This window comes from Saccostrea cucullata, unplaced genomic scaffold (genome assembly GCF_032062105.1).
Source record: "Saccostrea cucullata isolate Sc308-1 unplaced genomic scaffold, CSIRO_AGI_Scuc_v1 ctg1, whole genome shotgun sequence".
Taxonomy (NCBI): domain Eukaryota; kingdom Metazoa; phylum Mollusca; class Bivalvia; order Ostreida; family Ostreidae; genus Saccostrea; species Saccostrea cuccullata.
In genome coordinates this window covers 1,553,221-1,578,591 of record NW_026920581.1, presented here as the reverse complement: position 1 = coordinate 1,578,591, position 25,371 = coordinate 1,553,221, and the positions used below count along the sequence as shown (strand labels likewise).

The 25,371-nt window shown below is 34.0% G+C and overlaps 1 protein-coding gene across 2 annotated transcripts; it reads left to right on the top strand.

The window, feature by feature from the left end:
* Positions 1-37: 37 nt before the first annotated feature.
* LOC134252469 (lysine-specific demethylase 2A-like) lies at positions 38-24,892 on the top strand. 2 transcript variants are annotated; one of them, XM_062734959.1, is made up of 16 exons: positions 38-186; positions 5,055-5,193; positions 5,386-5,464; positions 5,580-5,626; positions 5,893-6,065; positions 6,397-6,503; positions 7,034-7,281; positions 12,321-12,436; positions 16,238-16,900; positions 17,152-17,235; positions 17,359-17,589; positions 17,816-18,061; positions 19,680-19,829; positions 20,591-20,842; positions 21,175-21,324; positions 22,821-24,891. In XM_062734959.1, the coding sequence occupies exons 1-16, from the start codon at positions 154-156 to the stop codon at positions 24,027-24,029; spliced, it is 3,927 nt and encodes a 1,308-aa protein (XP_062590943.1). In that variant the 5' UTR covers positions 38-153; the 3' UTR covers positions 24,030-24,891. The 2 variants fall into 2 exon arrangements, with proteins under 2 accessions (XP_062590943.1, XP_062590951.1); XM_062734967.1 differs by having other exon boundaries at positions 139-186; positions 20,588-20,842; positions 22,821-24,892.
* The last annotated feature ends 479 nt before the right edge of the window (positions 24,893-25,371 follow it).

The following is a 25,371-nucleotide window of genomic DNA, read 5'->3' as shown; positions in this document are numbered from 1 at the left end:
TCTCTCAGTTGTTATCACGTGGTCTGTATATTTATATGTACGTTCAGAGTGTGACGTCAGAGACTTTGTATGCACGCTAAACTGTGAAATCTAGAATTATTTTCACTGATAATAGGAATATGCCCCAAAAATAACTTTTTTCGACTTAACAAAATGACTGATTCGCCAGAGGCAGGACGCAAATTGGTAGGTTAAGGACTCAATAATGTTCAAAAAGTTACGTGCTAACGATAAACTGTGATATGAAGTAAACCCTGCAAGCAGCCATTTTGTATCATACTGACCACCAACAAAAGAAATGTAGATCTATAATAAATATTAGCAATATACCCAGTATCACAGCCAACATAATATTTGATTGTGAATGATTTTCTTTATTTTGTTTAGCTGGTGAACAATTTTATCGAGAATTATTATGCAAAGATCTTATGTAAAATTGTGTAAGCAAATTAGGAAGAACAGTGTTAAGTACAAAAAAAGTCGTATTAAAACATTTTGAATTCTTTTAACTGTCTGTTTAAATTTTATGTAGCAAAAGAAATATGAAAACAAGCTACTTATGGTATTTTATACAGAAATTCAGGTTGTTTTTCAGGAAAAAACACCTTTTCCGAGACATCGCAAATCGGCTACACGTGTCCAAGTGTATTTTTTTTTCCTAACAAATGAATATTTTAAATAAAAAGAACGCAAAAGTGATCTTTTCCAGTTGCAAATCTAAAAACATATTATAGTTTGTGTTTTCCAATGGTGTATTCATACATTAAAGAGGATAAATTGTTTTTCCTTGCATAAAATGTTCTTCCCGTTGTCTAAGTCTAAGTATATTCAACGAATATAATGTGTTGCATATTTTTCAAAGTTTTACATTATTTTCACAAATATATACACGGAGTTGACTGTGATTGTAATTTTTAGGTTTAATAAAAAGAAAATAATGTTTTCAAACAACAATAAATGAGAAAGGGGTTCAAAAGATACACATAAATTTGTTATGTAATTTTTCATTTGTTTCTGGAACAGCTTGTTTTACTGAATATATACTGGAATGTGGACAAAAATAGGGACATTTTATACGTTTTTGCAGTTTACAGTCCTCATTTATCAGTCAATGCTTCTTTTGTGATGGGAAAGGGAAATATATGAATTAAAAACGAACATTTTTAGTATTTTTCGTTATATGCCTGCATGTACGTGAACAATGCATTACTTCCGTGAAAATCGAGTTGGTTTAATTTTTGTCTCTCTAGCATTTATAAATCATAAAAGATTATTATTTGATAAATATAAAGAAATAGAAAGAAATAAGGACTGTGGTATGCAGATGTGGAGCACTAAACACATAAACTAAAGGAAAAACAAACTGTCCCCTTTTCTCTCTCTATACTTTGACCGCGGGCGCAACGCTCGATTTGTCGATTTTATGTCGACATGGGATCTCGATTTTAAAGCGTGTATATGTGGTATTTTCTTTTATAATTCTGACAATCCATAAAGAGAGACTGGTGACTTGATCATGTGAAAGAAATAAATAATCGAAACACACCTGCAAAGTTAATATATAGTGCTCACAAAGAAAAAAAAATGGCTTGCTGCATGCTTTCACGATTGAATCGAAAATCATTAATATCTCTATCAATTTTCATGTAAATGGTTGCTTTCTTAATATGTCTGATTATAGGTCACTTCTTGATTATTTATCTTCGTGCAGATGAAAAATATATCTTCGTTCCAAATGAAAAGTGTCTTGAAATACGTGTTTCAGAAGTGAATCGTTTTTCATAGTGTGATTGTAAGAAAATTTGAACTTGAATTATATAAGCAACGACATAAGCTAATTCAAAATTAAGGAGAGAAAGAAATAAAATCAAATAGTTTTGAAGTATAGGATTTTGTTTCCTTACAAAACAGTAGTGATCGGAAATTTGATTAATACCACAGCATGCGTGAAAAATGTTTCATTTTTAGTCAAATTTTAAGAACTGAAATGTTAACACGCACTAGTACTGATTTGTATTAGAACGGTAAAGATTAACAGTACAAGATTTGTTTATTACAAACAATTCAAAATTTAATCATCGTCTTTTGGCGAAGTCTTAGATAGCACGTAAAGGTATATACTACACTTACTACTGGAGCATGCGAAAACGAGAGGTAAAGGTTATAGAGGCTGACAAGACTAAGGTAGGAATGTGGAATGTCAGCTCAACACCTTCAAATATGCCGCACAAAAGCAAGGCAAGTGGTCGCTTTTCAAAAAAGAAATGATCTAAGTGTAAATCTGATAGCAGTGTGCTTATTTCTCTATGATGATTGAAGAAAACTTAAGAAATCTTGCAGAAAAGAAATGGAATTTGATTTGAAGACATATCCAATTGGAAGAAACGAAATTGTAATATTTATTTTTGAATGGGATGGAAGTTGCAATCGGAAGATAAAGTTAATTTCGGTAACCTACAAATTGAAATCGATTTTTATTTTCTTGACTTTTTGGTAATGGTAGAAATAAGTATAGTGTATATGTTTCGTAATTATTTTGTCAGCTCCTTAACAAACCATATAAAGAATACGATGAAATGACAAGGTTACAGACCACAGAATAAGATGTGTATTCGTTAGATAAAACCGGGGATTTTTTTTTTAAATTTATTTTTACTTTTCCACTATATATAGGAAATGCTAAATGTAAAAAAAATATTTTAAAGGAAATAATAAGATTTAAGCGTTTTTTTTTATATTGAAATTATACGTATGACAGTCTTTTGATATAAATGAATAAGTATATACATTTCAAGACCTTACCACTGTTATAATCTTTTTGTATAATAATTGGAGAATGTGCGTCGGTTATTTTTTTCTTGAAAATTTAAAGGTTATTGCATGACACGTGATGTTCAGTCCAGGTGAGCGTCACTATTATTGACTATTTCATCAGAGGTAGATGCACACGTGCATGCATTGGCGATAGCGTCATAAAAATAATTCTATAAGTAATATAAATTGTCTTGAGTTTTAGAGTCTTTAATGATTTAAAGGAAGACTAAGCAAAAAGTAGAAAATTTAGTTTGTTATAGAAGTTGCAGTTAGTAACTTTTTTTCTGTTTTTTTTTTCTGTTTAAGCAAGGGCGTATAATTGGTGAGCCCTTGGCTCGCAAAGTTGAATTAGTTTTTTAAGATTGAGCATTTAAAATCTCACGCACGTTAATTTTTTCTTCTATTTCTACTTATAAAATCACATGCACGATTTTTTTTTAAATTAATGAACTATATATTGTCTTCACTTGTCATACAATAATTTTTTAACGATATAAAATGTTGGGGGAGGGGGCTATAAGTTGTAGATTTCTTTTATTATACATAATAACCAAGACAGAAATTATGACATTTATTTATTTCTCGTCTTGAGCACATAAAGCCTATTAAAGGCATGCTACGCAGTGCAAGTATATCGGTATTCAAGGGCATGGTTTTTACGAATGATACACGTTTTACTGTAAAAATTATTGTTAAAATGTTATAAAAATTGATTATTTATTGATGAAGTAATATAATTCATTAATTAATGATGAAATAATGATTTTTTTTTTTAAAAATATAAATTGATAAAGGTTAATCATTTGAGGTTATAATGTACCAAAGGAGGAGCATTTATCGGTTTTTCAGTAAAAAGTAAGGGAAAAAAAATTCCTTTTTTCAAAACAAAAAGCATTACAGAAGTTTTTGTCGATGAAAAACGGGAAAGCAGTTGTTCAAGTTTCACTATTTTTGTATTATTTATTTATTTTTGCATGCCTTTTCTTTTTTAAAATGTATATATACTATAAATACAATTTTTAAAGATTAGATTTACTCAAGTAATGTGTAAAACATGTCTGAAATCTTTTTAAAACGAACGTTTTTAAGTTTTAAAGTATTAAAGAATACAAATAGCTGCTATTCTTTTCATAAATGAATATGTTTTCGAAATAACGAATTACGAATTACTAGGAATTGTTGATATAATACCAGTACAAGGCAATGATAAATTATTATTATGTGTATTCGTTTGAATTTCTTACAAATTGACATTAAGTAAACGATATTATCATTGCATGTTTGGTCAACCCATAGAGACTTTTAAGATATTTATTTTTCTTTGACATAGAAACAGTGGCGGATATAGGTCGGTTAGTCACGCGTGAAGTGCACCGTAAATATGCATACACGTGGCGGTAAGGATATGTAATGCGGTGCACCGGATACATTATTGTTACATAGGAGGGTGCGCGCTTTATTATTTATTTATTTATTTACCTCAATGCTGTGGACATGAGTGCAATGTTAAACTTTTAAAACTTAACAGGTGTTCATATTTTTCCAACGATGAGTGAGGCAATCGATAAAAGTAAGGAGTTCGGGGACGCTAGGAATATTGCAGAAAAAGACATTCCTTCACGTGAAGAAGATGAGAGCGCATTGCTATTTTTAAGTAGACATTCTGACAATGGAAAATTAATCATCAACATTAAAGTAATTATGTCAACTGCATTACAATTTACATAACGTGTGATATGAATGTAGCCATGATTATTTCAATGCAGTTGGGTTATAAAAAATATAGATTTTCCCCCATTCATTGCGCAGTGCGCTGAAACTAAAATAGAACAAGTCTGTCCTTGAGACAAATCTTGGTTTGCTTTTGTTGAATTTATATATTGTAGTGTTTGTACATGTATCTACAATATTGTAAACTTAACAGGGGTGAAAGAGAGGAAGTACTACGCAGACGTTGATTTAAACGTAATACAAATTTTAAAAAATTTTACAGAGAGAGAGAGAGAGAGAGAGAGATCATTACACAGACGTTTTAAAATACAATACATTTTTTAATTGATATGGAGAGTGGAGAGACATTGATGTTAATAAAACATAAGTATCGTAATTATTTTGAAGGGAAAAGATAGAAAACATTGTTCACAGACATTTATTTAAATGTAATAAGAATGTAGTTATTGCAGAGGATAAAGGAGAGAGACGTTGATTTGAATGTAATCAGAATTTTGTCATTATTACAGAGAGTGAAGGAGAGAAAGCATTACACAGATGTTGATTTGGATGACGATGACATTGATGGAAAGAGAAGTTACACACTGGATGAAAAACTCAAATCAAACAAGTACAGCAAAAAATATGTCAAGGAGTTAAAGGGCGAGGGTAAGTAGTCAACGAGGATTGACTGTAAAAGGGGGGGGGGTCATTATGCTGCTAAAACCAGATTAATTTATATAATTATAGATATTGCCTTCTTTACAATAACAAAGGAGAATTTGTTAGACATTTAGAAGATAATGTAGCATTTGAAATTGAAAATAAATTACGTTTTGTTCCTTTATTTTTTTTCCCCAGAGTTTGGCCTCAAGTACATCCAAGAACATGGCCTGGAATTTCCTCTTGTGTTCTATGAGAAGACAGGACTTGGTCTCAGGTAAGGTTCCGATAAGTTTTTACTATATAGATGTACAATATGATAAATATTGAAAGTAAATATTTATAAAGCTATGATAGTAAGATATAAGATATCTATTCTTTTCATTTTGTAGAGTTCCAAGTGAAAATTTTAAAGTTTCTGATGTCAAACAGTGTGTTGGTAAGACAATATGGAGCAAAGTGACATACAAAGGGGCATAATTTAAAAGACGTTTTTGATCATTTAAAATAAGATTATCAACATGACTTTAAGTTCAAAGGGAGATAAATGAGAAAATAAAAGATTTTTGAAAAAAAAAAGTTTTGAGACTTTTCATCACATGTTCTTTTTCAAGAAATTCTTTAATTTTTTTCCATTTTTTTCCTTTAAGAATCTTTACAAACTTTCCTTGATATATTGAATTATTTTGGCTGAATTCTCTGTAGGGAGCAGACGAATGTTGGATGTTATGGACGTCAACACTCAGAAAGGGATGGAGATGTCTATGCGTGAGTGGGTCCAGTATTACGAGAATCCGGAGAGACAGAGACTACTCAATGTCATCAGTCTGGAGTTCAGTCACACCAAACTAGAGAACTATGTGGAATCACCCAGCTTTGTACGGGAATATTATATCAGAAAATAGTTTTTTTTATCAGTTTAAGGGGGGAAAAATCATAAGATAAGTTTTATAAGATAAGTTCTTGTTGTAAAAAGGGAGTTGTGTTCTAGTGTACTCAATGCAGTGGTGATTAGGGAAATTTTTTTTGGAAGAAATTGAGAGATAAAATTTGCATAGAAAACTTCTCTAAGGAATGTTATTTCCTGGAAATTAAGATTAAAATAAAATTGAATTATACCTACATATAATTTTTAAGAGACAATTATTTTAAATTTTTGGAAACAAAATGTCACATTAGTTTAAGATTTCAATATTTTGTTGCTGTTAGGTGAGACAGATGGACTGGGTGGATACAGTGTGGCCAAGACATCTGAAGGAATGTCAGACAGAGTCAACCAACATCATCGAAAAAATGAAATACCCCAAAGTGCAAAAGTAAGAGATATTTTATATTGATGAATTTTGGAATTTTTAAAAAAGTTTAATGCTGTGCTTAATGCTTTTCCATGTCGACCTTTCTCTTGGCTACAAAAACTGTTCGGGCTAGGTCCCAGGATCATGAAACTGATTAAGTCACGTTTTCAATCATCTCTAAGATCTTAATTATGTTCAGAATCTCTAATTTTGTACATAACATTGCTCTGATGATTGGATATTGAAATTTTTTTTTCTTGAATTGGTCTATCTATCTTCTACGACATTTCAGCCCAATATAATCCATGATTTTGACTTATGCTGAGGAAGTTTCATGCATATGGAGCTAGAATACTAAGACTTATTTGCCCAATATTTAGAATGTGGATGCATGTATACCTCTATGACCTTGAACAAATTTAGACTATTTGAAAAAGAGGAACACTTCTAGTGTTCCAAAATCATATTTATACCCATCTAGAGTCCACAATATTTCAAGTTACACATAATATACCATAAGAATTCTAAGAGTTATATGTTGTATGTTACAGGTACTGTTTGATGAGTGTCCAGGGCTGTTACACTGATTTCCACATTGATTTTGGTGGCACCTCAGTCTGGTACCACATTCTGCACGGAGAGAAGGTCTTCTGGTTAATACCCCCCACACAGAGAAATGTAGAGATCTACACCAACTGGGTCCTGTCGGGGAAACAAGGAGACATTTTCTTAGCTGACCATGTCGAAGGCTGTCAGAGAATTGAGCTAAAACAGGGATATACTTTTATTATACCATCAGGTAATCATAAGGGAATGTGCTTTAATTAAAAAAGAAAAACAGTATACATTTAAAATTAAACCTGTTGAATTTGATAATAACATAGTTGAAAAAAGAAATCTCTCTTTCTTAAAATACTGTATAATGGGTAATTTTTACTGCTGTAAATTTTTACGAATTTCTGTTGAAATAGGGTGATTTTATTTTTTACGCGTTAAATTTTTACGAATTGAGCAAGTCCGTAAAAATTAAAATCATCAGAGGTGAAGTTCCTAATTAATGATTTAGCATTTTGAATGCGTTAGCATACATGTTTTAAATGTCTGGACAACCCGATGTAAAATAAAAACGAAATTGTTCCCGTGATATCGAGTGTTGATTCCTTAAGTGATATGTTTATTCATTTAAATACCTTTATATATCACATGCCCTGAATTTATTCCTTTGTCAATTAATACACATGTTCACGCATCATTATTGTTGCGCATCACATGCCCATCTTCATTTTAATGAAAACAAAGAGAGACAACTCAAGCCATAATGATTAAGTTGACAGAATAATACAGGGGACACGGATTACGATGCATTAGAATGTCGAAGTTTTTACTGGAAGCAAATAAAAAGAAGAAAGGGTCAAAATCTTGAAAAACGGATATACAGCTTACTCCACTTATTAGGGGTGGGACGATATACCGATACACAGATACATGTCGATATTTTTCTCTAAGATACGGTTTACGATACATGCATTCAAATATCGGTACGAAACGATACACGAACGACCTATCCAAAAATTGGAAATGAAAGTACATGTCCTTGGAAAATGGCGGCTTGTACGAAGCGAAGAGACGATGTGATTATTGAAAACACACTTTAGAACTAATAAGTCGTTGTTTAGGGGTAAAATGTTTTCACTTTTAAACAGCCTCGGAAGATTGGACAAGAAAAGTTCAGTATATAATGCGTGCTTTACACAGAAAGCATGGTTTCCAGAGCATTTGACATTATTCATTGTTAGTCCATCTCGTATTTTTTTTGTAATCTCAGCTTTGCTACAGACTTTCAGCAATTAATAAAAATGTAAATGTGATGTTTTTAAATAAATTTTAGTCAGTGTTTTCTGCTAAACTACACAACTATTTGTAAACAACTTCTCAAAAGTAATTTGGTAATAAATATGTACATGTATTTTTGTTTTTGTAAAATTTTAGTGAATGATATTGAGGAACTTCAAGTATTAATTTCAAAGCACACATGATTTGATATAGAATAATTTGTAGATTTAATGTCAAGGCAAAAAATGAAATAAAGTACTAATTCTTTTGAATAGTTTTTAGCTCACCTGAGCCGAAGGCTCAAGTGAGCTTTTCTGATCACATTTTGTCCGTCGTCCGTCCGTCCGTCCGTCTGTCTAGCTGTCTGTCTGTCTGTCCGTCTGTAAACTTTTCACATTTTCGACTTCTTCTCAAGAACCACTGGGCCAATTTTGACCAAACTTGCTACAAAGCATCCTTGGGTGAAGGGGAATTTAAATTGTTAAAATGAAGGGACATATCCCCTCGCAAGGGGAGATAATCAAGGAAAGACAAAAACAGGGTGGGGTCATTAAAAAATCTTCTTCTCAAGAACCACTGGGCCAGTAAAGCTGAAACTTATGTGGAAGCATCCTGGTATAGTGTAAATTCTAAATTGTTCACATCATGACCCCCGGGGGAAGGGCGGGGCCACAATGGGGAATCAAAGTTTTATATAGAAATATATAAGAAAAATCTTTGAAAATCTTCTTCTCAAGAACCACTGGGCCAGAAAAGCTGAAACTTATGTGGAAGCATCCTGGTATAGTGTAGATTCTAAATTGTTCACATCATGACCCCCGGGGGAAGGGCGGGGCCACAATTGGGTATCAAAGTTTTATATAGAAATATATAGGGAAAATTCTTTGGAAATCTTCTTCTCAAGAACCGCTGGCCAGAAAAGCTGAAACTTATGTGGAAGCATCCTGGTATAATGTAGATTCTAAATTGTTCAAATAATGACCCCCAGGGGAAGGGCGGGGCCACAATGGGGAATCAAAGTTTTATATAGAAATATCTAGGAAAAATCTTTGAAAATCTTCTTCTCAAGAACCACTGGGCAAGAAAAGCTGAAACTTATGTGGAAGCATCCTGATATAGTGTAGATTCTAAATTGTTCAAATCATGACCCCCGGGGGAAGGGCGGGGCCACAATTGGGTATCAAAGTTTTATATAGAAATATATAGGAAAAATCTTTGGAAATCTTCTTCTCAAGAACCGCTGGGCCAGAAAAGCTGAAACTTATGTGGAAGCATCCTGGTATAATGTAGATTCTAAATTGTTCAAATAATGACCCCCAGGGGAAGGGCGGGGCCACAATGGGGTATCAAAGTTTTACATAGAAATATATAGGAAAAATCTTTGAAAATCTTCTCCTCAAGAACCACTGGGCAAGAAAAGCTGAAACTTATGTGGAAGCATCCTGATATAGTGTAGATTCTAAATTGTTCAAATCATGACCCCCGGGGGAAGGGCGGGGCCACAATGGGGTATCAAAGTTTTACATAGAAATATATAGGAAAAATCTTTGAAAATCTTCTTCTCAAGAACCACTGGGCCAGAAAAGCTGAAACTTATGTGGAAGCATCCTGGTATAGTGTAGATTCTAAATTGTTCACATCATGACCCCCGGGGGAAGGGCAGGGCCACAATTGGGTATCAAAGTTTTATATAGAAATATATAGGAAAAATCTTTGGAAATCTTCTTCTCAAGAACCGCTGGGCCAGAAAAGCTGAAACTTATGTGGAAGCATCCTGGTATAATGTAGATTCTAAATTGTTCAAATAATGACCCCCAGGGGAAGGGCGGGGCCACAATGGGAAATCAAATTTTTAAATAGAAATATATAGGAAAAATCTTTGAAAATATTCTTATTAAGAACCACTGGGCAAGAAAAACAGAAACTTTATGTGGAAGCATCCTGATATAGTGTAGATTCTAAATTGTTCACATCATGACCCCCGGGGGAAGGGCGGGGCCACAATGGGGAATCAAATTTTTATGTAGAAATATATAGAAAAAATCTTTGAAAATCTTCTTCTCAAGAACCACTGGGCCAGAAAAAGTGAAGCTTATGTGGAAGCATTCTGGGGTAGTAAATTCTAAATTGTAGGAATCATGACCCCTGGGGGAAGGGCGGGGCCATTATAGGGAATTAAAGTTTTACATAGAAATATATAGGAAAAATCTTTGAAAATCTTCTCAGGAACCACTGGGCAAAAAAAGCTGAAACATATGTGCCCATGGAAGGATCATGGGGTAGTATAGATTTCAAAATGTCTAAATTATGATCAGTGGGGTAGGGTGGGGATGCATTATGTATAACAAGGGGGAAATCCGGTAAAGAACAGAATGGTCAAAGCTTCTCAGGTGAGCGATGTGGCCCATGGGCCTCTTGTATAATTTATCATGTTGATTTAATGACAAGACAAGAAATGAAAAAAAATACTAATTTTTAAAAATAGTTTTATAATAATCAAAATATCGAGATACGTATCGTATCGTGCCATTATATCGAGATACGTATCGTATCGTAAGATCTGTGTATCGTCCCACCCCTACCACTTATATTGAACTTGCTTATTTTGAAATTCCGCTTATTTTGAAATGAAAATAAATCCCCAATTTTTGCCTCTTATCTTTTTTTGCATTAAAATAACGGTTATATTGAAATCGGCTATATTGAAATTTCGCTTATATTGAAGCCACTGATCGGTCCCCACAAGTGATAATGAGTTGTTTTCATAACAGTTATATTGAAGTACTTCCTGGCGGCTGTCGTTACAGTTGGGACAGAAATTATGCCTGACTGACAAGTTGATATAAAAAGGTGTGAATAATTAAGTTTTCACCTTTTGTGTTTTTATACTTTTATTATTTTATTTTTAATAAAATTATTCACTGTTAAATTCTTTGTTTCCACGTATACAATATTGAGATATTGAGGCTAAACGTAATGTAGTAACCCTCACATATCTAGAAAAAAAACCTTTACTTTGAAATTAAATGCGTACTGTGAATGGCTATTGATAAGCCTAAATTTGAAATAGCTGAGGGATTAACTCGGGTACACTTACGATTAAATACAAGCAGTGTTCGACAGTACTCAACCTTTTAAGTCCGGTAATTTTTTTCCAAACATTAATACTAGTAAATGCGAACGTGGAATAATAATGAGGTTGACGATTGTCTTTTCAATGTAACAGAAAGAAATAATTTTATTTAAACTTTCAAGGACTAATATTCTATTTAATCTGTTTACTGTTATACATAAACGATGACAAAATTAATTTATTCGGGTTTTGTTCTTCTTTATTTTATATCGGATTTGAACTTATAAAATGGCGGCTTCACGATTCGGCTTATATTGAATTACGGATATATTGAAATAATTTGCATGGTCCCCTGAATTTCAATATATCCGGAGTATGCTGTAATTTGAAGACTTCAGTCTGAAATAATTAAGCCATTATCAGAAATTATGCATCCCGTAAGAGGAACCAGGTAATTGACCGTGTTTGTATAATTTGTGCATTAATTAAGAAATACTTGTTTGATCCTAATCGATATTCAATTAAAAAGTTCCCCAAAATACCAACGAGTGTCATAACTAATTCTATAGCCTCCAGATACTTAGCTAAATGGCAATGATAGCATTGAAATACTCTCCTTCAAAATTTAGGCGAGGCGTTTTTTACTTCTGTGAAATTTTACGCGTTTAAATTTTACGGATTTATAAAACTCGTAAAAAGTAGTAAAAATTAGCAGCACGTAAAAAATACCCGTTATACAGTAATTTTTTTTTGTATGAAAATTTTCATTTATAGATTTATACGCCTACATTTTGTATGAATATGTTGAAGAAATTCTACATGTATAAAACCGACTTTTCTCTGTACTCACCAACAAATATTTAAGAAAAGAGAGCAGGTATAAACATCTGTAAATGAAAGTTTCGCAAAGCTACATTATATTTGATTCATAGGGTGGATACATGCAGTTTTTACCCCTAAAGACTCCCTGGTATTTGGAGGAAATTTTCTGCATAGTTATAATATAGAAAATCAACTCCGAGTCTCAGAAGTAGAGGACAGAACTCGAGTGAGTATAATTAATTATTGAAAAAAGGTTAATATTGATCACTTCAAAAATTTGTAATGCTGGCTTATTTTCATGTGATTTAAAAAAGATGCATTTAATTTTAGCTCACCTGAGCCGAAGGCTCAAGTGAGCTTTTCTGATCAAAATTTGTCCGTTGTCTGTCGTTGTCGTTGTCGTTGTTGTCGTTGTTGTAGTCGTAAACTTTTCACATTTTCATCTTCTTCTCAAGAACCACTGGGCCAATTTCAACCAAACTTGGCACAAAGTATTCTTGGGTAAATGGGATTCAAGTTTGTTCAAATGAAGGGCCACGCCCTTTCCCAAGGGGAGATAATCATGAATTTGTTAAAAATTAATAGCATTTTTAAAAAATCTTCTTCTCCAGAACCACTGGGCCAGGAAAGATGAAACTCATGTGGAAGCATCCTCAGGTAGTGTAGATTCAAGTTTGTTCAAATCATGACCCCCGGGGCAAGGGTGGGGCCAAAATGGCCGACCCAAGTTTTACATAGGAATATATAGGAAAAATCTTTAAAAATCTTCTTCTCCAGAACCACTGGGCTAGGAAAGATGAAACTCATGTGGAAGCATCCTCAGGTAGTGTAGATTCAAGTTTGTTCAAATCATGACCCCTGGGGCAAGGGTGGGGCCAAAATGGCCGACCCAAGTTTTACAAAGGAATATATAGGAAAAATCTTTAAAAATCTTCTTCTACAGAACCACTGGGCCAGGAAAGATGAAACTCATGTGAAAGCATCCTTAGGTAGTGTAGATTCAAGTTTGTTCAAATCATGACCCCCGGGGCAAAGATGGGGCCAAAATGGCCGACCCTAGTTTTACATAGGAATATATAAGAAAAATATTTAAAAATCTTCTTCTCAAGAACCACTAGGACAGGAAAGATAAAACTCATGTGGAATCATCTTCAGGTAGTGTAGATTCAAGTTTGTTCAAATCATGACCCCTGGGGCAAGGGTGGGGCCAAAATGGCCGACCCAAGTTTTTCATAGGAATATATAAGAAAAATCTTTAAAAATCTTCTTCTCCAGAACCACTGGGTCAGGAAAGATGAAACTCATGTGGAATCATCCTCAGGTAGTGTAGATTCAAGTTTGTTCAAATCATGACCCCCGGCCCTGGGGATAGGGTGGGGCCAAAATGGCCGACCCAAGTTTTACGTAGGAATATACAGGAAAAATCTTTAAAAATCTTCTTCTCCAGAACCACTGGGCCAGGAAAGATGAAACTCATGTGGAATCATCCTCAGGTAGTGTAGATTCAAGTTTGTTCAAATCATGACCCCTGGGGCAAGGATGGGGCCAAAATGGCCGACCAACGTTTTACATAGGAATATATAAGAAAAATCTTTAAAATCTTCTTCTCCAGAACCACTGGGCCAGGAAAGATGAAACTCATGTGGAATCATCCTCAGGTAGTGTAGATTCAAGTTTGTTCAAATCATGACCCCCGGGGCAAGGATGGGGCCAAAATGGCTGACCCAAGTTTTACATAGGAAAATATAGGAAATATTTTTAAAAATCCTTCTCAATTACCACTGGGCCAGGAAAGATGAAACTCATGTGGAATCATCCTCAGGTAGTGTAGATTCAAGTTTTTTCAAATCATGACCCCTGGCCCTGGGGATAGGGTGGGGCCAAAATGGCCGACCCAAGTTTTACATACGGATATATAGGGAAACCTTTTAATAGCCATTCTCTGTAACCACTTAAACTTCGTTGCCACGCATGGTCACCGATTTTGATGAAACTTCACCCATGCTTAGTACTTGACACCAGAAACAAATATCAAACAAAATTTCGTTGCTAAGTGTCTCGGTTGCTATGGCAACAGCCGGGAAAGTTTGAAAAATTGAGATTTTCAGCCACTTTAAATCCTGACTGTGGCTTAATAAAAACTAGAAAAAGCAAACAAACCATTCTAACAAAAACATGACACCTTGATGTCACTTATACTGTGAAGAAACTGTTTAGAATATATCTCTAAGTAAGTGGTAACCAAGGGTACATTTGGAATACATTTAAAATGCTGAAATATGCTGAAAAACACTCCATATTCACTAATGGTAGGTGTTACATGCTAAAACTCAATCATTAACTTAAAAAAAACAATGAAAATGTTTGACCTTAAGTATATAAGTATAAGCAATATTATTCTATAAATAACTTTTATGGTTGCCATGGTAACACAGTGTTACCATGCAAAACCAGTAACTAAGATTGGGTTAATGCTACTGTCTTGAGGAAAAACATGAAAATTCAAGACTGGCAAATATGCATCCTTAGGACCTTGCAACACCAAAACCATAAGAAAAATTGGGTATAATTGCTACTTTGTAGTGTTACCATGGAAACAAAGTACTAGTGCTTAAAAGTGAATTTTTTTCCGCTGCATTAAGAATTAAATTGCCATTTAATCAAGAAACAAATTAAAGAGCTCAACTACAATAGTCTCATCTGTTAGAACTGAAGTTAAATATCATATATTGATAAAATTTGATGAATAAAACAACACTGTTGCTATGGTTACCAAGAAGGGAAAATGTTCGATTTTTTTAACTTTATATCAATATTAAATCCTGTGTGCCAACTTCTTGCATCCACTTAGAGATTGGATGATAGTCAAAATTAAAAGTCAAGTTAGCTGTTAATAAATATCAATCAAAAAGGTTTTGGGAATCTTCATTTAAGGGTACGTATCCAAGGAAACAAAAAATTTTTCAGGTATTTAAGCATATATTTTCTGCTTATTTCCATAGCAACGCTCTATTTAAAGAATCTAATCTGAATTTTTTGAAATGGGAAAATTTTAAGCACACCAACATCTTATAAAATTGATCATTAGTTATGAGGAAATGTGCTTTTTTTAAAAGATAAGATCATATTTAAACATACATAGTGTTACTTTGAAGGCTCTCTGGGGCATAAAAACCTTGGCAACCATTGCCAACCAAAATGAAATATCATATTTTTTCTTGGAATGTTTTTCAAGGCTCTTTTTTCTATTATTTGATCACATTTTATTGTATAATTGCTTTTTATTTTTACGAGTATAACTTTATAAAATTCAATGAATATTTTTTTTACTTTTGAATATTTTGTTACCATAGTAACGTATGTAATAGTTAATTTACCAAACATGTTTATTATGCATTTGAGACATCTGAACTTCAACTTTTGGAAACAGTCATGAACAATTGTTTGCTTTGTCGCAAATGTTAACTAAGGGGCTCTAAACATGTTAAAAAATGCCATTTTTCGAACTTTAAGACATGTTGCCATGGTAACTATAAAACATAGCAACCAATTTTTGCCTGATTTCAGTTCAGGGTATCAATGCCTTTTATCATAGAGAGTTTGGAGAAATTCTGAGACTATGCGTGCCACAGCTCCTATATAAAATTTCAAATCATTACAGAGAATGGCTCTTAAAATCTTCTTTTCAAGTACTTCAAAGCTATGATTAGTGATACCCGGGGTATTTATATGGAATCATCCTCAGGTAGTGTAGATTCTAGTTTGTTCAAATGATGAACGCCTGGAAAGGGGGGGGGGGGAGTAAATTCAAGCCCGATGTGCTCAGGTGAGCGCTGTGGCCCCTGGGCCTCTTGTTCTTTTTGGTACATGTACTGTGAATATTAAGATTATATCTTGATTAAATACTTGTAAATTTAGTTAATTTTGCATGTTGATGAATTTTAATACTTCAGAAAATGTTTGAAGTAAAATAGTTTTTAGGAAGAAACTTCATTAGAAATACATGTATTATATGGATTTTTTTAAGGTGCCACAAAAGTTTCGCTACCCTTTCTATACAGAGATAGCATGGTACGTATTGGCAAGATACGTAACCTGCATCACTGGAAAACAGTGTCTGGAGATGCCACCCGAGGACAAAGAAAACGAGGACAAAAGAGAGTTTTCTCCCTTCCTACAAGACGAATGCTCACAGGACGGTGATAACAGTGTTCAAAGCCAGCGGCCAGCTACCCCCAAGCTGTCTAAGAGTGTGACCATCGAACTCACCCGAATAGACCAGTCCTCCCCAAAACATCGGTCAGTTAGTGATGAGGAAAACGTCACCCCCCAGTGTGTGAGGTCTCCTCGAAAATCCTCTTCGGACAGCTGTAGCTCAGCTGACACGGAAATATACGATAAATCCGAGGACTTTCTGGGATCATGTGCCAATAGTGAGTTTCAGGAAAAACAAATGGGAGCAAAACAAACTGTTCAAAAAGGGAAAATCAAGACAAGTGATTCGGGATATAAGATGGTTCACAGTCCGTCACTGAGGCCCAGCAAGAGGGAAAATAAAACTTATTATTTGACAAAGTGGGAATTAAATGGACTCTCGCAGTTAATTCAGTGGATAGAAGAGTTGCCTTCTGCCAAGAAAGGTTATCCTAAGGATGTGCTTGATCCAGAGATGTTGTTAAATGATGCAAAGGTAATTAACAGCAGATCTAGGGAAAGGACTTCATTGATGTAGAAAATCAGAAAGGGGGGGGGGGGCAAAACACAAAAATGTCTTACTTGATACATGTAGTTAATGTTTGAATTTTGTCAATCAGGCATATACAGCATTTTAGAAAGTATATTTTTAGGAGCATTGTGTCAAAATTAAACGTCATACCCTTTTCTTACACATTGGACTTGCTGAACACATTTCTCAAGCACTTTTGATTTTATTTATTTCAGCAATTACTTGAAGATCATGCAGATGATGATCAGAGTTTAGCATGTAATGGAGAACCTATTCTAGTTTGGCCAGTCTCAAAAAAGGTCAATTTATTTAAAAGTCTACTTTCATTTTCAAAAAACAGCCATAAAATATAATCTGCATGAAATTGACATTTATTGTATCTTTGGCCATTTAACTAACTGATTATCCATAATAATTTACAGCCCCCCAAACCAAAAGTCTATAAAACCGGAACAGGGCATATGAAGGTATTAAAGACACAGCAATCCAAAGGAAGTTCTAGCACGTGCATCAGGCGACGAAGGACGCGCTGTAAGAAGTGTGAACCATGCACGAGAACAGACTGTGGAGAGTGTAACTTCTGTAAGGACATGAAGAAATACGGGGGCCCAGGACGGATGAAGCAGTCATGCAAGAGCAGGCAGTGTTTGGCAGTAAGTGTGTCAAAATACTAACGGAATTGATGGAAATTACATTATCCTTAGTAAGCATTATGTAGTTTTGTAGTATGTTATCAGTATGCAATTTTTAAAAAAATGGATGAACATGAAATTCTGTGACCGTTGGGAAGACTTTTGTATGACATCTTAAATATCTAGCACTATCCAGAAATATATTGCCACTTTGCATACAGTGTATTTTTATCTTCTTCATTTTCAGCCTGTAATCCCAAACGCTGCAGTCTGTATGATATGTGGAAAAGATGACCGAGTGAAATCAGCAGAAAACCCTGAAGAGATGGTTACCACTCTCATGGAATGCTGTATTTGCTGGGAAATCAACCATCCAGAGTGCCTCCGCAAAAAGCTTGAAAATTTAGAGAGCGAGGGTGTAATTAATGAGGATTCCCCAAACAGCTGGGAATGTCCAAAATGTTGTCAAGATGGCAAACAAGGTCTGCTCAAGGTGAGAAGTTAACTAGGATTCATAAATCAGTTGTGATTGACATTTGTTTTTCAGAATATTCACAATTTAGAAAATATTTGTGTGAAATAAGCTACCGTAATTGGGGGAATACAATACGCACTTTTTTCCTAAAATAAATTTCTGTGAGAAAGGGATGCGTATTTTACATCACAATGGGATTTTGACAAGTTTTTCTTTCAGGTGAAACACGGCTATCATACGTACATACCGTAGTATTACCTAAAGACATATGCAATTTCTTTTGTTAATTGCCATATTTTAAACTTCGGAAAGTTATTGTTGGAAGGTATGCTTCTTAAAAATGTCACTTTCATAATCTTTTTATGCCCAAATAACATGAAAAAGTAAGTTGAAAGTAATTTGAGCTGCATGCTGATTGTCTCCGAGGAGGCCGCCATTACCGATGTTATTTTTAGACGTTCACTCATAGCTATGTCACGTGCTTCCGGAATGATAGTGCACATGCACCTTATCTGCCAGACAAAGTAATAAATCATTTTTTAATGAAATACAATAAAATAAATCTTAATTTTAGGTTTAAAATAACTCAGTGATTATCTGCAACAATATTAACACCCCTCCATACGTCCCAATGAAAGGAAGCCAATGTTGTGACACACGTGCGCTGGTCAAATGATAATTACCTATCAACACCCCTCGGGGCAATTAATTGTCTACCGACTCCAAAGCAATGTTTTTTACAGTTAGAGCACTGATTATTTACTGCCATGTTAATTGCTGTGATTATTTTCTTTGTTAAAAATTGGGGGTCGGTTTATGACCTTTCGTATGTGTGAGCGGTACCGTGTGGGCATGGTGAGCATCTGTTGATTATGGCACTTTAAACAATTAAACACTTGTTAAATGTAATTTTACCTTATCTTATACTTATCGGCCTCTTGTTTAAATAATTGAGAGTTGAGAAATGAAATATAAATTATGCTAAAACTTTTAATAAAAGTGGTATCATTTAGAAAATAAGATATCCGCGAAGATTCAAAAGAGGAAAATCGTAGTCTTCTTAAAGAAATAAATACTTTGATGTTCCAATTTCGTTTCCTGTTAAAATATTGTAAGATAATTTTAAGCATGAATTATCTAGAACCAAAATTAAATATGACAACTGATAAAACTTTCGACAATATCTCTTGCTTTGTTGAAATGAAATTATTTCATTTAAGAATATGGCGACGCATAATTTCAAAATCACCGTAACTATTCTTTAAAAAAATCTGTTAATACTTTTACGCAACATTATCTTGTGCTTTGTTGAAATAAAGGAGTAAATAATTTTCTCCAGATTGCCGCGATACGGAATGAGGATTAAGAGAAAGTTATAAAGTGTGTATTTTAAAAAAAGTGTGTTCAGTAAATTTTTGACACCTAATCCTCGTTTTCGTAACAAATTACCGTGATTTTCATAGTTCAGAACATCGCTTGGTAAATTTTTCTGTTGCGTATAATACATCCGAACTGCGTTTTTTTCCCCAGTTTCAGACTCAAAAAGGGGGGTGCATATTTTACATCAATGCGTATTATACCCGGCCAAATACGGTAATATTTAAATAATATCCTTCTTTATATATTCTGTTTATAGGGAAGGTTTACACGGATAAAAAGGGAGGATAATCTATACAGTCCCAGGGCAGGGAGCCCAGCATCTTCATACGATTCCACCGCAGAAGTCAAATCCGAGTCAGAGGCAGAGGGCAAGAGGGTGGTCATGAAACAGCAAAAAGAATACACGGTATGTTGTTTATTTTACAAAGTTAAAACCTGCTTAATACCTACCTTTAAAGATATGCACCATAAGATAATGATTTACAGTATATTAAAGGGTTATATTTTTCCCGTTTCAAACTTGCAAATGATTTCTTCACCCATTTTAAATTCCCCCAATTACAAGGAAAAGTGGTTGAACATGAAATTTCCCTGTACAGTAAAACTCGTTTAGTACGAAAATGGATATTGCGAATTCACGGATATAACGAATTATCTTGGATCCCCAACTATATATATTGAACGAATTCCTTATACGGATATATCGAATTACGGATATAACAAAGTAATAAATTTCAGAGGTCCCAGTTATTTCGTTATTACCGAGTTTTACTGTATGCAGTATTTCGTAAATCTTTATTTCTACATCTGAATCTTACATAATCATTTGACATTTATGTTGTCCATTCTGATTACTGTGGAATGATTATTGTTACAAAAATACCTTTGAAATAATGTCCCCAAACACAGGTGAAATTTTGATTATTCACAACCATTGGCACTCCAAATGATTTCCACCCCCCAACCCCACAAATTAAAATGATTTTACAGTAAAAAAAATTACATAAAAAATATTCATAATTATCAAATTTCATATCCTTCAGAAAAACAAATCACAAAGACCTGGGTGAAAGTGACCTTTGGAATTATTATTGATTTTTTTTATATCTGAATAATTGGTCTAAGTTGTAGAACTCCTACTGAGTTGCGTAGATTTTATTTCAGCAGCATGTGGACACTGAGGAAGATTCCTTGACAGAAACGGAGATCAGTGAAGACGTCACGCTGGATGTTTCTCCTCCTCCAAGTCAGTTGACAGAAGTTGTTCCCAACACATCCCCTGTACCAACAGTGAAAAAGGAGAAGAAGTCCATCTTACAACCGTCTCTGAAAACCAAAATCTCACCCAAGTCACCCAAAAAGTTTGGCATCAAGAGGAAACCAGGCAGACCAGCAGGCTCAAGTAATCCACCAAAAAAGGTTAGTGGAATCTTGTAAGAGTTACAACCCCCTCCTGTACCCACCCTACTTCTCCTTCCTCCTCCCCTTCCCTTTTTGCAATGGAAAGCATTGTGTATATGTGTATGAACTTGGATTGTCAAATTATGTGAGTTTAATCAACAACATCATATTGTGTTTACCCTTAAGTTAATCAGATGACCAGTTACTGTTGTTTCTTTTATGTTTAAAGTTTTTTTTTCTGATTAATCAATTTCCGTTCATTTTCTTTTAGTATATAACGTTAAAACTGAATTTTCTTTTTAATTTTTTGCGAAAGTTTTAATTTAATCAATGAGTGCTTTTCATTTCAGAGACCATCATGGGGCAGTTTGCCAGAGAAAAGTCCAAAAAAGATTAAAGAGACAGTAATAACCAGGTCAGGCCGTAAGGTCAAAAGGTCACCGACACTGTCTGACGAAAATATGGAGTCTGAGTTCCCAAAGAAAAGACCGAGACGTGAGGTAGTTATACCACGGAGATATCTCGATTAGCTCAGCGTTGGTGATATCTCAATTAGTTCAGCGTCAGTGATATCTCGTTAAGTTCAGCCTCAGTGGTCTGGGCAAATATGACTACTGCAAAAAATTTGATTGTAACAAGAAAATTCAAGATTTTAAAATGAAATTTCCTGGTGATGAAACTTTCAATGATTTTAGGTGCAAACATTTAATTGAAAATTCATTATGAAATTCATCATGAAATCAAATTTGAAGATCAAAATTCAATGTCATTTTGTTATCTTTCTGAATCAACTTATAGGTTTAATTCTTTATGGTGAATAGTGTTAGCAAAAATGTTGTTGTTGGGTTTTTCGTCCCTTTAGTATTCAAATGTGCATGTGTTCTTTTTTCTTGTTAATTGTACTTAATTTTTTAGATTGTCAATGTTATATCTAGAGACATCTACACAAACATACAAATTCACTATACAGTTGAAAAATCTATGTTGCCTTTTATATACTGTAGTTTTTCTACAAGTTTTTGGAAATTTCATATATGTATCAAGGTTCTTCTTGCCAATTAACAGATAAGTCAAGATCTTAGTGGGTTTATCTATCATTTTGCATGCAAGACATTGACATAAATAGTATTCAACTTACATCTTGCAAATGGTGAAGCATTTCCTGTTAACATGTGTATATACACATTTTATATATCAACAAACCATTGCTCAATTTAAATATGTAAGATACTTGTAGTTTGTTCCTTTAAGCCCATATTATGTACATTTGATCACTCGATGTTTGTTTTATAATGCTCATTATGGAATCGAATTTGTAATAATATTGGAAATTCCAACATAGCTAAATAAGTCATTCTTACATCAGCTTATGCTTACAGATTAAATATTGGTCACAATTTCCTATAAGAACTGGTAAAAATAATTTTATCTGGATATGGGATCAGCAAGATACTTGAATTTCCTTGATGAAATTCTTCTGACATGAAACAAATTTTAGTTTACATGTACATAGCAAACAAAATTAAATTCAAATACTAGTATTAACAGTTTTAACATTTACATTAAGTTTATCAGAATAGTTCTATATCTAGTAATCTATCAAAAACAGGATTATGAAAAATTACTTTTAAAATACTTCTCACAACCTGACTTTTATTTTTTACTAAAATGCAAAAAATACATATAGGATGTAATTTCTGCACTTCCCTTTTCTTTTATAAAGCAAGTTAATTCAAAGCATTATTTCTATTTTTACTGTTATGCCTACTTTTTCATGCTTTCATTTATGGAAGAGTTCTTGAAATGGGAAATATTTAAGTTTGTCTCTCGTTTCTCAAATATGTAATTTTTATGAATAAATTGTAGTTTGTATGAAATATCTGTTGATCTTTTAGAAATGTTAATAAATTTGATATGTTGGACTCTTTTCTTGACTGTCTTGTGTATGGTTCAGCATGGTGTGCCTATATAATGACTGAAGTCCTTGTCCTTCCAGGGCTTTGCATCCAGACCAGATGACCAAGCTGAAACGGAGGACAAAGTCATGGAAAGTCAAGGTCTTCTGTCATCCACGGAGTGTAAAAATGAGGCCACAGAGTACAGCTTCTCTTCAGAAGAAGTGGAACCCTTTAAGTTTTTTCCAACAAAATTAAAAAAGGTTAGTGGTGATAAACAGAAAGTGGAATCGAAAAGGGGACTGAAGCAAACACAAGGAATAAAACGCAAGTACGGATCAACGAAAAAAGTGAAGAAAGTGGAAAATGTTCATAAACAAAGTACTAAGGGTACTGAAATGAAGAGTGGTGGTGCTAGTGAAAGTGTGCCAGGGAAAGTAACAGAGGTGGTGCAGAGGAAGTTTGTGGTTAGGCCCACAGCTCCACCACCTCCTCCAGATTGTGTGGAACTTGAAAGCGGGGGCCACCACCCTCTGGAGAGAGTTCACTGGACCAAGATTTTCTCATTTTTGCCTTACCCAGACCTGGCCAGGTGTCTGTCTGTGAATAAAGCGTTTTACAGGTGGGGAATGAATCACGAGCTGTGGCCATGTATTGACTTGAGCAAAAGGAGAATATGCCAGCCACATTTGATAGGTATTGTGAAACGTCAACCAAATGGGCTGAAATTGAACAATGTGGTAATGACACAGCAGCAGTTATCTTGGCTTCTGGCACGAATCCCTCTGTTAAAGAATCTGTCCATGTCCTCTTGTTCATGGGCAACGGTCAGTGCTCTCTGTTTTTCCTCATGTCCGCTGTTGACAGCATTGAATTTGAACTGGATGCTGGGACTGGACCATGTTCATTTCAAGGACCTCGTAACTCCACCCAGTGACCTACGACCTGGGATGAATGACGTTAGTCGACTTCATTTGCTGACCAGTTTACACATCGCTGGAACTGAAATTGAGGACGAGTCACTGCAGCTTATTCCGCAGTATCTGACCAAACTGAAGGAACTTGACATCAGTTATTGTCCAAGAATTACCAACGAAGGAATCAGAAAGCTACTGGAGACCAATAATGCAGTGCTCACACAGTCTCTGCAAGTGATAGACATTTCTGGCTCTCGTGTGTTAACAAGTGTGGCACTGGACTATCTGGTGAAGTGTATCAATCTGTCTGTCGTGAAAATTCACAAGTGTTCAAATATTACTGCCATGTCTGTGCAAAAATTTCCCCGTAAGTCGGTCAGATTTTTGAAGTAAGTTGTACATGATGTCATTTTTTGGAGGGGTAATACATTGAGATACCCATTAATATTCAGTGATCTCCAAAACTTTAAAACTTTACGATTTCAGACTTTCATTTTCATTAATAGAATGACAGTTATCATTCTCTAAATTGTCAAACGCACATTATTATTTAGTGGAGCATACACTGAAAGTATCGCAATCGATTTGTGTTGATGTTTACGTTAAAATAGTCTACATCTGATGACATTTTAGTTGAGTTATGAAATCAAATGCCATAACATAACAAATTATCTTGTTTACACCTCAAAAGAAGAGCTTATTTAGACAAATTAGAGACTTATTTGTTGCATCAAATATAGATCATGCAAAATTCATTCTACATTTCCATGCCCACTCATCAAAGAGTATATCCAATATATGTTTAACAAAGTTTTCATCTATTACATAAGCATCTTGACCACTTTCTGCTTTGTGTACAATATTGGATGACCAGAGAAAGAGATCGAAATACATTATGTTGATTATCAGATGGAGAACATCTTTATAATTTTTTTCATGTAAAAATTATGTAATGTTACTTAATTTTTTCCCCCATCTGAAAGGGATTCAGTCATAAAAATGTGATAAACTGCCGAATCTTCGTGATTTTTTCTTTATTTACAGGTAAAAGCTAACCAGAGAGTATACACGTTTATTATTTATATTCCTGAATAGGTGTTCATATAGGACCATTTTATTGCTCTCTCTTTTTCATTGTGTACATTAATTTTCAGGGTTTGTTAAGCCAGTTTCATTGTGCTGAACCATTGATTTCTGTTAAACAATAAAATGATATTTGTTTAATTGATCACAGATGATCTTGTTTATTTTCATAATAAATATGGATTTAAAAAAATGTGTTATTATTTCCTAATTGTCTTGTCTATTGGTAATGACTAAGATGTTTTTGAATTTAGCTCTTTACTGATATATTTTGTTCAACTATGAAATAAAATTTTTGCAATGAAACTTATGGTGATGACTCTAACTCCAGAAATATTCCTAATAATTTTAGTGGTTCAAAGGGTAAAAGATAAAGGTTGTAAAGACATGGTTTTTACATGTACAATGTAGATTCTCTTCACTACTACCTGTAACAGTACAACATGACCCCTTCTAGTTTTGAGATTTAAGGAAGCTCTAAACACTGCACATTAAAGAGCTCTACTCAGATTGTAATTTTTGCAGTTAGAGTGATCTGCCCTTAGAATTAAGATCTAAAAAAATGTTACTTACAGTTAATTACACGATTTGTAATGGATTAAAATATTTTTAGTATTATATAAGACCAAGAATAAGTACAGTAAAACTTGTT

Coding starts and splice junctions, on each gene's coding strand:
- LOC134252469 (XM_062734967.1), top strand. CDS start 154: ATGACTGATTCGCCAGAGGCAGGACGCAAATTG. Junction 187..5,054: donor CAGAGGCAGGACGCAAATTG/GTAGGTTAAGGA, acceptor TCATTATTACAG/AGAGTGAAGGAGAGAAAGCA. Junction 17,236..17,358: donor TTTGGCCAGTCTCAAAAAAG/GTCAATTTATTT, acceptor AATAATTTACAG/CCCCCCAAACCAAAAGTCTA.